The sequence below is a fragment of the Coregonus lavaretus genome (assembly GCF_964263955.1).
Source record: "Coregonus lavaretus genome assembly, chromosome: 39".
In the NCBI taxonomy this organism is placed as follows: domain Eukaryota; kingdom Metazoa; phylum Chordata; class Actinopteri; order Salmoniformes; family Salmonidae; genus Coregonus; species Coregonus lavaretus.
In genome coordinates this window covers 17584857-17600291 of record NC_140026.1, presented here as the reverse complement: position 1 = coordinate 17600291, position 15435 = coordinate 17584857, and the positions used below count along the sequence as shown (strand labels likewise).

General features: G+C 44.9%; 1 protein-coding gene across 2 annotated transcripts in view; it reads right to left on the bottom strand.

Annotated features, from left to right (window-relative positions):
* Positions 1–15435, bottom strand: part of LOC311113246 (receptor-type tyrosine-protein phosphatase delta-like) — a 609241-nt gene that overhangs the window by 57461 nt on the left and 536345 nt on the right. For both annotated transcript variants that reach the window (XM_084156451.1, XM_084156452.1), the window contains 8 exons: positions 14758–15063; positions 13721–13914; positions 12302–12328; positions 11344–11461; positions 9898–10485; positions 9331–9431; positions 8846–9102; positions 7506–7599 (listed from right to left, as the gene is read on the bottom strand). In XM_084156451.1, the coding sequence (XP_084012577.1) occupies positions 7506–7599; positions 8846–9102; positions 9331–9431; positions 9898–10485; positions 11344–11461; positions 12302–12328; positions 13721–13914; positions 14758–15063 (1685 nt within the window). The remainder of the gene's footprint in view (positions 1–7505; positions 7600–8845; positions 9103–9330; positions 9432–9897; positions 10486–11343; positions 11462–12301; positions 12329–13720; positions 13915–14757; positions 15064–15435) is intronic.

Below are 15435 nucleotides of genomic sequence, written 5' to 3'. Positions count from 1 at the left end.
CTGGAGTGAGTGTGTGCCTATCAAGTTTCTGCAATGGCTTTGGCTCGGGGGGGTGGTGTCACTACCCGATAATGTCTTCAATCATCTCCCTTGTCAACACGGCTAAAACAAACCGCCCTTGGGAAAAGTTGTGAAAAGGTGAGAGCCCAATATTAACAAACAAATCAATTCTGACGGTAGGGGGCACCTTTCTGGTAATCGGTCAAGGTGTGAGACATGAAAATCGGCAGATGAGACTCAGCGAAACAACAACATGGTTCTTCTCAGAGATAAAGTGTATGCTCATATTATGTTTTTTGCTTGCTCCATTTACTGCATTAGGAATAAATAATCCCCATAAGTACCTACTCACAATGACAAGTAAAGTATTTAATGGATATTAATCTATCCTGATCTACTTACATCAAAAGTCTAGTGATGCAAAAGGTGCTAAAACCTGTTCACACTTGGGTTGGGATAAATCATGGCACCAGAGGGAATGGCGGCCGTTTTATGGGCTCCTGACCAATTGTGCAATTTTTTTATATTCTTTGCACTGATCTTAACTTTTTCTGTACATAATGTTACCGCCATCGTTTCCTATGACCCAAAAGTGCTTCTGGACATCAGAACAGCTATCACTAACCTCGATTTGGACGAGGACTTCTACTTCAATCAGTCAGAAATGAAAGACATTGATTATTGCGGACCAGGCCCAAGTCCCTGACATTCGAAGAAGGAGGAGACAGTGGCGTGTGGGATACCTGACGAGACTCACTGGATACCTCCCTGAAGAAAAAACTGGATGAGCTCCATTTGAGACTATACTATCAATGTGATCTGAAGAGCTGTAATATCCTATGTTTCTCAGAGTCGTGGCTGAACAAGAACATGGTAAATATAAATCTAGCTGTTTTTTCGGCAGGACAGAATGGCTGCGTCGTGGAAGCTCAGAGGAGGGTGTTTGTGTGCCTCTTTGTCAACAACAACTGGTGCCCGATCTCTAATATTAAGGAAGTCTTGAGGTTCTGCTCACCTGAGTTAGAATACCTCATGATAAGCTGTAGACCAGATTATTTACCATTGATGTTTATTTACCACCACAAACCAATGCTGGCACTAAGACCGCACTTAACGAGCTGTATGGGGCCATAAGCAAACAAGAAAATGCTCACCCAGAGGCGGCGCTCCTAGTGGCCGGTGACTTTAATGCAGGAAAACAGAAATCCGTTTTACCTCATTTCTACCAGCGTGCAACTTGAGGTGAAAAAACTCTAGATCACATTTACTTTACACACAGAGACGAATACAAAGCTCTCCCTCACCCTCCGTTTGGCAAATCTGACCATACAAGCAAAAACTTAAACAGGAAGTAGCAGTGATGCGCTCAATATGGAAGTGGTCCGAGGAAGCAGATGTTAAGCTACAGGACTGTTTTGCTAGCACAGAATGGAATATGTTCCGGGATTCATCCGATGGCATTGAGGAGTTTACCACATCAGTAACCGGCTTCATTAATAAGTGCATCAACGACGTTGTCCCTACAGTGACTGTACGTACATATCCCAACCAGAAGCCATGGATTACAGGCAACATCTGCACTGAGCTAAAGGCTAGAGCTGCTTTCAAGGAGCGGGACTCTAATCCGGACACTTATAAGAAATCCTGCTACGCCCTCCGATGAACCATCAAACAGGCAAAGCGACAATACTTCACCAGCTCTGACGCTTGTCGGATGTGGCAGGGCTTGCAAACTATCACAAATTACAAAGGGAAACCCAGCCGCGAGGTGTCCAGTGGCACGAGCCTACCAAACGAGCTAAATACCTTCTATGCGCGCTTCGAGGCTAGCAACACTGAACTATGCATGAGGGCACCAGCTGTTGTGTTCATGCTCTCCGTAGCCGATGTGAGTAAGACTTTTAAACAGGTTAACATTCACAAGGCAGCAGGGCCAGATGGATTAGCAGGACACGTACTCAGAGCGTGCGCTGACCAGCTGGCAAGTGTCTTCACTGACATTTTCAACCTCTCCCTGACCCAGTCTGTAATACCAACATGTTTCTAGCAGACCACCAACAACGCCAAGGTAACCTGTCTAAATGACTATCCCGCTGTAGCACTCACATACAGTGCCTTGCAAAAGCATTCATCCCCCTTGGAGTTTTTCCTATTTTGTTGCATTACAACCTGTAATTTAAATTGATTTTTATTTGGATTTCATGTGATGTACATACACAAAATAGTCCAAATTGGTGAAGTGAAATGAAAAAAATAACTTGTTTAAAACAATTCTAAAAAATTAATAACGGAAAAGTGGTGCATGCATATCTATTCACCCCCTTTGCTATGAAGCCCCTAAATAAGATCTGGTGCAACCAATTACCTTCAGAAGCCACATAATTAGTTAAATAAAGTCCACCTGTGTGCAATCCACCAGTGTCACATGATCTGTAACATGATCTCAGTATATATATACACCAGTTCTGAAAGGCCCCAGAGTCTGCAACACCACTAAGCAAGGGGCACCACCAAGCAAGCGGCACCATGAAGACCAAGGAGCTCTCCAAACAGGTCAGGGACAAATTACAGTATCAGGGTTGGGTTATAAAAAAATATCCCAAACTTTGAACATCCCACGGAGCACCATTGAATCCATTATTAAAAAATGGAAAGAATATGGCACCACAACAAACCTGCCAAGAGAGGGCCGCCCACCAAAACTCACGGACCAGGCAAGGAGGGCATTAATCAGAGAGGCAATAAAGAGACCAAAGATAACCCTGAAGGAGCTGCAAAGCTCCACAGCGGAGATTGGAGTATCTGTCCATAGGACCACTTTAAGCTGTACACTCCACAGAGCTGGGCTTTATGGAAGAGTGGCCAGAAAAAAGCCATTGTTAAAGAAAAAAATAAGCAAAATGCATGTGGGAGACTCCCCAAACATATGGAAGAAGGTACTCTGGTCAGATGAGACTAAAACTGAGCTTTTCGGCCATCAAGGAAAACACTATGTCTGGCGCAAACCCAACACCTCTCATCACCCCGAGAACACCATCCCCACAGTGAAGCATGGTGGTGGCAGCATCATGCTGTGGGATGTTTTTCATCAGCAGGGACTGGGAAACTGGTCAGAATTGAAGGAATGATTGATGGCGCTAAATACAGGGAAATTCTTGAGGGAAACCTGTTTCAGTTTCCAGAGATTTGAAACTGGCGCCGATGAAGATGGCGGCATCGCGAATAGCTCTTAGGAAACTTTGCAGTATTATTATTTTTTTTTATGTATTATTTTTTACATTATTAGCTCAAAAAGTGTTTTGTATCATTACATACAGGCGGGGAAAACTATTGGATATCAGAGCGACGGTAACTCACCAGCATTACGACCAGGAATACGACTTTCCCGAAGCAGATCCTTTGTTTGCTCTCCCCAGGGCAACTGAACTGATTCCAGCGGCTGACCCAAAACATCGCCGGCGGAGGAGAGGCACTCGGAGCGGCCTGCTGGTTCGACTTAGGAGGCGCGCACACCATCCACCGCTTCCAAGTATACTACTCGCTAATGTTCAGTCTCTGGTTAACAAGACGACGAGCTCCGGGCAAGGATTTCTTTCCAGAGAGACATCAAGGCCTGTAACATACATTGTTTCACGGAAACATGGCTCTCTTGGGATATTCTGTCGAAATCGGTCCAGCCAGATGGGTTCTCAGTTCATCGCGCCAACAGGAATAAATATCTCTCCGGGAAGCAGAGGTGTGTGTTTCCTGATTAACGACTCATGGTGTAATTGTAGTAACATACAGGAACTCGAGTCCTTTTGGTCACCTGACCTAGAATATCTCACAATCAAATGCCGACTGTATTATCTACCAAGATCATTTTCTTCAGTTATAGTTACAGCCGTGTATATCCCCCCTCAAGCCGATACCACGACGGCCCTCAAAGAACTTCACTGGACTTTATGCAAACTGGAAACTGCATTTATTGTAGCCGGGGATTTTAACAAAGCAAATTTGAGGACTAGGCTGCCGAAGTTCTATCAACATATCGACTGTTGTACTCGCGCTGCTAAAATCCTCGACCATTGCTATTCGAACTTCCGGGATGGTTATAAGGCCCTCCCCCGCCCTCCTTTCGGCAAATCTGACCACGACTCCATTTTGCTCCTCCCTTCCTATAGGCAGAAACTCAAACAGGAAATACCCGTGCTAAGGACTATTCAACGCTGGTCTGACCAATCGGAATCCACGCTTCACGATTGTTTTGATCACATGGACTGGGATATGTTCCGGGTAGCTTCCGAAAATAATTTTGACGAATATAAATGAAACGGTGACTGACTATATCAGGAAGTGTATAGGTGATGTTGTGCACACTGTGACTATTAAAACCTACCCTAACCGGAAACCATGGATAGATGGCAGCATTCGCGCAAATCTGAATGCGCGAATCACCGCATTTAACCATGGCAAGGTGACTGGGAATATGGCAGAATACAAACAGTGTAGCTACTCACTCCGCAAGGCAATTAAACTGGCAAAACATCAGTATAGAGACAAAGTGGAGTCGCAATTCAACGGCTCAGACACGAGACATATGTGGCAGGGTCTACAGACAATCATGGACTACAAAAGGAAAACCAGCCACGTCGCCGACACAGACGTCTAGCTTCCAGACAAGCTAAAAACCTTCTTCGCCTGCTTTGAGGATAACACAGTGCCACTGACGAGGCCCACTACCAAGGACTGTGGCCTCTCCTTCTCCGTGGCCGACGTGATTAAGACATTTAAGCATGTTAACCCCCGCAAGGCTGCCGGCCCAGACGGCATCCCTAGCCGCGTCCTCAGAGCATGCGCAGACCAGCTGGCTGGTGTGTTTATGGACATATTCAATCTCTCCCTTTCCCAGTCTGCTGTTCCCACATGCTTCAAGATGACCACCATTGTTCCTGTACCCAAGAGAGCAAAGGTAACTGAACTAAATGACTATCGCCCCGTAGCACTCACCTCTGTCATCATGAAGTGCTTTGAGAGACTAGTCAAGGATCATATAACTGCTACCTTACCTGTCACCCTAGACCCACTTCAATTTGCTTACCGCCCCAATAGATCCACAGACGATGCAATCGCCATCACACTGCACACTGCCCTATCCCATCTGGACAAGAGGAATACCTATGTAAGAATGCTGTTCATTGACTATAGCTCAGCATTCAACACCATAGTACCCTCCAAGCTCATCATTAAGCTCGAGGCTCTGGATCTGAACCCCGCCCTGTGCAACTGGGTCCTGGACTTCCTGACGGGCCGACCCCAGGTGGTGAAGGTAGGAAACAACATCTCCACTTCGCTGATCCTCAACACTGGGGACCCACAAGGGTGTGTGCTCAGCCCCCTCCTGTACTCCCTGTTCACCCATGACTGCGTGGCAAAGCACGCCTCCAACTCAATCATCAAGTTTGCAGACGACACAACAGTAGTAGGCTTGATTACCAGCAATGACGAGACTGCCTACAGTGAGGAGGTGAGGGCTCTGGGAGTGTGGTGCCAGGAAAATAACCTCTCACTCAACGTCAACAAAACAAAGGAGATGATCGTGGACTTCAGGAAACAGCAGAGGGTGCACCCCCCTATCCATATCGACGGAACCACAGTGGAGAAGGTGGAAAGCTTCTAGTTCCTTAGCATACACATCACCGACAAACTTAAATGGTCCACCCACACAGACAGTGTGGTGAAGAAGGCGCAACAGAGCCTCTTCAACCTCAGGAGGCTGAAGAAATTCGGCTTGGCACCTAAAACCCTCACAAACGTTTACAGATGCACAATTGAGAGCATCCTGTCGGGCTGTATCACCGCCTGGTACGGCAACTGCACCGCCCGCAACCGCAGGGCTCTCCAGAGGGTGGTGCGGTCTGCCGAACGCATTACCAGGGGGAAACTACCCACCCTCCAAGACACATACAGCACCCGATGTCACAGGAAGGCCAAAAAGATCATCAAGGACATCAACCACCCGAGCCACTGCCTGTTCACCCTGCTATCATCCAGAAGGCGAGGTCAGTACAGGTGCATCAAAGCTGGGACTGAGAGAATGAAAAACAGCTTCTATCTCATGGCCATCAGACTGTTAAATAGCCTTCACTAGCACATTAGAGGCTGCTGCTGCCTATTGAAATCACTGGCCCCTTTAAGAAATGGAACACCAGTCACTTTAATAATGTTTACATATCTTGCACTACTCATCTCATATGTTTATACTGTATTCTATTCTATAATATTCTACTGTATCTTAGTCCATGCCGCTCTGTCATTGCTTGTCCATATATGTATATATTCTTAAATTCCATTCCTTACTAGTTTTGTGTGTATTGGGTATATGTTGTGAAATTGTTAGATATTACTTGTTAGATATTACTGCACTGTCAGAGCTAGAAGCACAACCATTTCGCTACACCCGCTATAACATCTGCTAAACATGTGTATGTGACAAATAACATTGGATTTGATTTGACTGGGACGGAGGTTCACCTTCCAGCAGGACAATGACCCTAAGCATACTGCTAAAGCAACACTCGAGTTGTTTAAGGGGAAACATTGAAATGTCTTGGAATGGCCTAGTCAAAGCCCAGACCTCAATCCAATTGAGAATCTGTGGTATGACTTAAAGGCTGCTGTACACCAGCAGAACCCATCCAACTTGAAGGAGCTGGAGCAGTTTTGCCTTGATGAATGGGAAAAAATCCCAGTGGCTAGATGTGCCAAGCTTATAGAGACTTACAGCTGTAATTGCTGCAAATGGTGGCTCTACAAAGTATTGACTTTGGGGGGGTGAATAGTTATGCACGCTCAAGTTTTTAAAATCTTATTTCTTGTTTGTTTCACCCCAAAAAATATTTACATCTTCAAAGTGGTAGGCATGTTGTGTAAATCAAATGATACAACCCCCCCCAAAAACTATTAACATAGTTTATATGCAAATGATGCATCACAAAGAATACACACACTTCATGGTTTGAAGGCTAAATCATTATGTCAGCTTTCTCCCTAATGTACAAATGCACCTGAGGATACAGAGAGCACGAAAGCCTCAGAAATACCTAGACTGGCTAAATATAAAAGTTGTCAAGTACTTCGTGCATAACCAGCATGCTACCTTTCCCTTGAATAAGGATAGACAAAGAGGCCTGATGTAGCTCTCCAGGTAATTACTGTTGAGAGGGAGAGAGGGGGTGGGAAGGGCGGGATGAGTTGCAGTGCACTTGATGACTACTCCATGTTCTACCTAATTTCCATATGAAGAATTCTCTCTACAGCTATTTGCGTCAATCAACGAGCCCCGTCCCCAGGTTTCCCCACCCCCATCCTCTCATATCTGCAGAGTTAGAGTAGAATTCTTCCCACCACCTCTCTTTTTAGTAAGACTTGGGTTGAAGTCGATTCCATTGCAATTCAGTAAATATCGAGATCCCACAATAGGAATTGAATGTTACTGTTTAATAAGTACTTTTTGTGGTACCTACCTCTTCTAGGTTCATCTCATCTGGACTGTCCCAGGGTTTGAGGAACTTTCCTGTGCGCTGTTTCTTCAGAGGCACCACCACTATGTAGTATCCCCTGGAAAAGAAAGAAAACAACACATTGACAACGTATTTCAAGCTCTTCAAGGTCAAAGTTCATTGTCTGTTCACTCCATAACATGTTTACAATACACCATTGTTACATGGAAGGTCACATGCTGCGCCAAGACAAAACATACCAAGATCAAAGCTTTGAGCTTCAGACACAAAAATGTTTAGTGTCCCTGGGGACCATAACAAATGTTGATGTTGAGGAGCCTTGCGCTAATCCTGCAGGTGTAACAGGGTTGGAGGCGTGGAGGACAAGAGACAAAGATGACACATGATTGCGCCATTAGCTAGTTACGCTAGCCCGTTATCATTCCATTAAGAGTCGGTTTTCTTCCATGTTTGTCTTTTAATTGATGCATGATCAGAGAAGTCGGCGCACTGTTAGCCCCATGGGCTAATTAGTACCCCTCCGTGAGAGTGAGAAGAGGAGCTGGAACTAGAGGGATTTTCATCCCACCATTGGGGCGACAAGGGAGATAAAGGCCTCTACCAGAGTTTTTCCGGGGCTTCTCCAGGCTGGGCACGGTGCTAGCTAGCGTTAGCCAGGAAGGCAGTGTGGCGGGCTGATGGGAAGCTAATTAGCTTAAGCACTGGCACGGGGGAGAGTGGGCCCGAGTGCGTCCAGCAAGATCAAAACCCCAGATTGGTTTGAAGTGCCAGTCTACAATCGGATCTGCGCGTTGGCCTTTTGACAACCCAGAGCTTAGTTGGAAAGAATGTAAGATACATTACAAGGCTTAATACTGAGGAGTGGGCTAAATTGGATGGGAGAATTCATGGTGTCATCTTCTCTGTGTTGAGGAACATAGATCAATAGGAACAGGCTTGATACAATGCAATTAATGTAATATACAGGGTACACTAAAGAAAGTGATGAACTCTTCAGTGCTGATGTTCTGACCTTTCAAACAGTATAAACAAAAAAAATGTGCTAAGAAATCTGTCAGAGTGTAAAATCTTGTCCCTTTCACTTCTTGAGTGCAACTATGCAGATGTAAAATAACAGCAATATGAGTGACATTATGCAATAAGTAGAAAGAAGCTTTAATGGTATCCTGCTGATTTAATTGAACCCAAAGACGAGCTCAAGGTAAATAAATGGATTAGGGCAGCCACAGAGGCAAATTAATTAAGTGCAATCAAATTAGACTAAATAGCCAGCTCTATAAGTACAAGTCTGCAATTATCCATTAGCATTAGCATTAGCATTAGTTTTAATCCCCGCCACTCACCTGACTTTCTCTGAAGTCTGGACTGAGGGCAGCTCCACAGAGACCATGCCATCCAAGTTGGTCTTGCCGGTCAGGTAGGGCTTGGTGCGCAGGATGTCCGGGGCGGTCATGGTGGAGACGCGGTGTTGGAGACCGCCTGCGCTGTTGCCCCGGTTGGTCAGTAGGAAGGAGTACTGCGTCCCGGCCTGCAGACCCGTGATAAGCTTCTGAGTGAGCTTGCCGTCCACCTCTACGCTCTGGCCATTGTCATAGAGGATCTGGATTTGCAATGGTAGGAAAGGGTGTGTGAATGTTGAGGAGATGCACTAATCCAACATTTGAGGTCTGTTTAGTCAGGGAAATGTCCGGACCTCTGCTCAATATGGTAGCTTGTTCAGATATTCATGTGACAACTATATTTTTGGCTGATGTCACTTCATATTTTCTGGATTGCTGTCCTCAAACATTGTTTATTAAAATACGGAAGATAATCAAAAAGCTCTTACTGTGAAGGGCTGAGCTGCGTTATAGTTGTCTGGGATCTCCCAGGTGAGGAGCACGGATGTCTTCATGGCAGCTTTCACATGAAAGTTTTTTGCAAACACTGCTAAAAGAAAAAGGGAGCAGATGATTTAGACACAAAACAAACATAACCCTCCTTAAAGGATTCCAAAGCAATAAATCTCTTACCTGAACATGTTTCTCTTTACAACCAGTCTGAAACCAGTACTAGAGCGGTCTTAGCAGGGCTACAGTGCTCCCATTTTACCTTTGCTTACTTTATCTTACCTTTTTATTAACAGCAGCTCTTTATAATCTACAGACTCACCTTTAGCTTGGCTGACAACACATGGGACACATATACTTACTCCACCTGTTTACGATATCTTTCTTTCTTATGGGGTGTGAGGGCTATGTATACATACAGCAGATTTTTTGACCAATCATGAGATCAGTAATCCCATTTTGTTTGTTCTTCTGCCACTAAGGCTTGACGAGGTGGTTGCTGTTGGTGGTGGTTGTGGAGTGAAGTTGGATTGGGGGGCGGGAGGTGAATTGGGGTGGGGTCCTACCTTGATCCAAGGGCTGTGTCCTGAACTGGACACTGGGGCTATAGGGGCCGGAGCCCTTGCTGGTGAAGGCACACATTTTGATATCGTAAGTGGTGTCCGCCTTGAGGCCGTCCAGGGTGACGGTGGACTCCGGGGCAGTGATGAAGAGTTCAGAGGGACTCCGAGGGCTGTTGATGTCCTTGTACTGCAGGGCGTACTTCACGATAACGCCGTTGCGCTCCGCCAGTAACAGGGGATTCCAGCTCACCTGAATGGTGGTGGTGGTGCCACCCTCTGCTGCAATGCTTTGTGGGAAGCCGCTAGGCACATCTTCAGGAGTGTTGATCTCTTTGACCGTCTCCTCGCCGAATCCCACCTTGTTGCGGGCGGACAAGCGGAAGGTGTATGATGCCCCCTTGTGGATCTCTTTGGTGGTGTAGTGGTTCTCGCGCTCTGGGAACTCGATGATGGTCAGGGGGTCGACGTCTTTGCGGCCAAAGCGAAGGCGGTAGCCCTGCAGGGGGCCGTGGGTTAACGTCGGAGGGTGCCACTGGAGTAGGGCAGTGCCCATGTTGGTAGGGCTGACCATGAGTCGTGGTTTTTCGGGTACTAAGAGAAGAGCGGTGACAAAATAACAAATTCAGTACAAATACCATGCAAAGAACCCATTCAAACTTCCATACCATTTTAAAAGCAATATCCAACGACAGACATTACGACATTTATGAGAGGATGATGACAACCCAAAAACAACCCAAGCCATAATATGCATGACATAGCAGAATCTGATCTCCTTTCCAACTCATAACAGTGTTAAGGGTTGCCATTGGCTGATGTTGTTATGAGTAAAGTGTTACCCCACCAAGAGAGCAGTATATTGCTAACACCCTGTTTGCATAAATGCTAATGCTGTTTGCTTTGATACCTACCAATATGGCATCCCTTTTAAGCCTTTACTGAGTAAAGGCTCCCATCCCCTCCCCAACACACACACACTAGCCATCTGTATCTGTACGCCAGGCAGGTGCGGCATGAAAGGCTTTTCAGACGGATTAGACGACAGCGCAATTATGTCTCACACACACAGCAAAGTATTTCTGAAATGCCATTTGGATTCTGTCATGCTGCTCTCTCAAAAGAAACCAATGAGAGCTGAACAGACCATCGGGCTGCCTTCAATTCGGAGGTCTTTTTCTTTCCCGATTTCCCCACCTCATTTTTTCATTAGTTCCTTAACCCCTGTGAGCATTCCAATGTCAAAGTGGCGGGTGAGCGGAATTACAATTGTTGTTATAATTGAGGTGGCAATTAGCCGCATTCACACTTTAATAGCCGTGGGGGGAAAGGTTTGCTTAGCATTATTTTTTTGGGCTTCCTTTCACTGGGTGCAATTTCACAGCTTTCTACAGCACAAATGCATTTTTTGATGATCACAGGGTACATTAACAGCGGTGACAGTTCCCTTACCTGCGCCAGTGGTGGTGATCAGCTTGGGCTTGCTGCGAGCGCCGTCTCCCTTTGTCGTGTAGGCTGCCACGGCAACCGAGTACGTGCTCTCAGCCTGCAGCTCTGTGATGACCATTTCCTGTAGAAGAATAGGGATTTTTATTTGTTTTACTCTTGCTAGGGATGTTTCTGCAATTTGGGCATTAGGGGGGAGTGTTTAGGGGTGTTGTGTAATACTACGATCATTCATAACACAAAGGACCAAACTAATGTACATTTTTGCACATGCATTTATGCTGTAATTCATTGATTCAGAGGACATACATTTTCTCACAGATATTAGCTCACTAATTAGTAAATAACTGGCAATGAACATGGTTGGTACAAATCTGTCCTGTTATTATATAGTATTCAAAACCATAGCACAGTTGCCACACCATCCTTCGCTCCATGCATACGATCTGGACTGGTGGATAGGCTTAAAGTTGTATTAGTCGTATGTACAGGATACACATGGTATACACTGTCCAACGAAATGCTGACTTACACCCCATGCATTGAAAAGGAGAAAATGCTTACTTACACCCCATGCATTGAAAAGGAGAGGGTGTAAGTAGTGCAGTACCAATGGTAACGTATTATCTTGTTGTTGTGTTGTGCTCGGCTCTGCAATAAACTAGGTTCCCCAATCAAAAAGCTTGTTTATTATAATCAACACCGCTAAGCAACTATGCATTGCCTCGTAATGTTGGATATGGATTTCTGTTAGTCATGCCATTCCATTTCAATTTACAAGTACAAAACAAGTAGTGTATGTTTTCTCGTTTTGTCTTAGCGGGATTCAGAACTGCCAGGAGGTGATGTGAGGTTCAATACAGTCAAAACCAAGCAAAGATCATGAACAGAGGAGACACAGAGCATGCAAGGCAACGAAGGGGGAACGGGATTAACACTGTATCAGGTCTCTGTATCTACTCACATGTTCAGTTGAATCATCATATTCCCACTGATTAAGATTTGAGAGAGTGGAAAAGAAGAGAGAGAACAAAACAAAGGCTAAGTACAGAGTCACCGGTCACTCGTAAGAGAGTAGAGACTAGAGAGAGTTGTAGAGAAGATGCCACAGACAAGACACATTCTGTATACTATACTGACTGATGATTTTACCCTTAAGAGATGTCATTCACTGACCACCAATAAGTTCTTGATTATGTCAGTTCCATTGAATTTACAGTCGTGTGATCCATTGGCTCTAAATGAAGGCCCCAAAGTTCCTGTGATTGTCTCAACCAGATATTGACAGTAACAGAGGAGGAGTCACATACTGTGTAGGTCTATTCCTAGACATGTGTAGACAATGTGTATCTTATCATAGATGTACTCAATGGGTGACTGTCAGTTTCAAAGGCCCTGAGAACAACTATACTGAACAAAAATATAAACACAACATTAAAAGTGTTGGTCCCATGTTTCATGAGCTGAAATAAAAGATCCCAGAAATGTTTCATACGCACAAAAAGCTTATTTCTCTCAAATGTTGTGCACAAATTTGTTTACATCCCTGTTAGTGAGCATTTCTCATTTGCCAAGATAATCCATCCAGCTGACAGGTGTGGCATATCAAGAAGCTGATTAAACAGCATGACACAGGTGCACCTTGTGCTGGGGACAATAAAAGGCCACTCTAAAATGTGCAGTTTTGTCAAACAACACAATGCCACAATGCGTACAATTGGCATGCTGACTGCAGGATTGTCCACAGAGCTGTTGCCAGAGAATTGAATGTTCATTTCTCTACCATAAACCGCCTCCAACGTCATTTTAGAGAATGTGGCAGCACGTCCAACCGGCCTCACAACTGCAGACCATGTGTAACCACGCCAGCCCAGGACATCCACATCCGGCTTCTTCACCTGCGGGATCATCTGAGACCAGCCACCCGGAAAGCTGATGAAACTGAGGAGTATTTCTGTCTGAAAGAAAGCCCTTTTGTGGGGAAAAACTCTGATTGGCCTGGCTCCCCAGTGGGTGGGCCTGGCTCCCAAGTGGGTGGGCCTATGCCCTCCCAGGCCCACCCATGGCTGTGCTCCTGGACAGTCATGTGAAATCCATAGATTAGGGCCTAATTTATTTATTTCAATTGACTGATTTCCTTATATGAACTGTAACACAGTAAAATTGTTGAAATTGTTGCATGTTGCGTTTATATTTTTGTTCAGTATAATTTGTGTCATAAGGTTTTAACCATATCATAAAAACGTTATACTGCTTAGTAGCATATCCTTTATGTAGTTTTACAGGTGTGACGCTTATGCTTTGTTGTCCTTGTGTCAAATAACGTCTCAAGGTGAGAGGACGTGCGAGTTTGGGGAGGAAGGCGGAGGAGGAGGGTGCTTACCTGCACATCCTCGATCAAGATGTCCTTGATGCCTGGCTGTCCCATGGGTTCCCCATTAACCATCCTGACATAGTGCACCTGGTACCCTCGGATCTGCCCGTGCTGCTTGGTGGGCATCGGCGAGCGCCAGATCACTTTAATTGATGTGGAGTTGACAGCCTCCACCTCGACTTTACGAGGCGGGCCGCTGGGAACTGGAGGAACACCATGGGATAAAAGAAAGAAGGTCAAGATTATAGAGGACCCCTTCTCCCCCTTTTAATTCCTGGCCAACTCCAAAGAGCAAAATGCTGAGGTGAAAAAATCTAGAAAAGGGGAGCGAGCATACTGCAACAAGCACTGTATGACATCAATATTTCAACAATGGCAAGGGAAAAGAAAAACAACCCCAAAAACAGGTCTGACAACTGACCTAATCTGGAAACATAAAAAAATGGAAGTAGTGGATTAAAAACATGGAATAAAAATGTGTTTGTCAAAATAGAAAAGAGCCAAAGGGAATGCTTCAAAAGCTTGAAGCACCCTGCAAGAATTTTGGCTATGAAGCGTGAAGAAAAAATGAAATTGAAATAGAAAAAAATATTGTCATTTTAGGCCATTAAAAATACACCTTCCAAATGGTGTCCTTTCCACTGTCCATATCTTGCCATTCAGTCAAGTTTATAAAAAAAAGTTAAAATCAAAACGTTTTTTCTCATAAAAAAGTTTTTTTTTAATGACAGTTTGGGACTGGAAGTCAAAGGCCGTGCAGGAGAAAATGCCATACCATATGTTGAAATTGAGTAGTAGGGAATAAAGGTAGAAAAATACTGATAAAAAGTTAATTGAGCTTTACAAAAAAGTTAGTCTCAGTCTGTTTAGTAACAAAAAAGTTGCATGAGAGTTAGGAATCAGCTTTGTTAGAAGCAGGAGGAAGAAGCAGAGAGGGACGCTAGGTCAGAGTGACTATAGATGCTGTTAGGCAGTATCTGAAGGGGGTTAGAGGTTAGAGGGCGGACTGGATTTGCAACAGGGGCAGCGGTTTCAGAAAAACATACCATCCTCCTCAGTGCGAATCAGTTGAGGTAAACTTTCAGGTCCTTCACCGACATCTGTGTGAGCAGTCACTGTCACACGGTATTCTGTCCATTTTTCCATGTTTTCCAAGAGGTACTGGGAGCTTTCGGGAGGGATGTCGGATATTTGTTGGATGGTGGTGTCCTCCCCTTCAGTGGCAGCATATTGGATGGCATACTTGGTTATGATTCCATTCTGTAACTCCGTAGGGGGCGGCCGCCAACTTACCAGGATATTGGTGGAGCTGGGGCTAGAGCACTTCACATCCTGAGGTGGGGCTGAGGGCTCTGATTGGAGGAGTGGATTTGAGGAGGAGCAGGGTTTTGTTTGATTGGATCAACCATTTCAGTTGGGGTATTGTTTATTTTGTTTGTGTCGAGGAGGGGTTTCACAGGTAGGTTGAAGTTTTTTGGGGGTTGGGATGATGGTGGTGGAAACGAACAAACAATACAGAAAAGGAAAAGGGAAAATAAATATGACACAAAATGAGGACGAAGCACAAGGACTGAACAAATGTTTGCAAAGAAATGAGGTTTCACAAATTAACATGAGACAAAAGGCAAAAGGCAAAGACAAAAGACTAACACTTTTTCAAACAAGGTCAACTCAATAAATAAAATCACACACACTGAGGATGTATGGATGGGGTTGTCATGAGA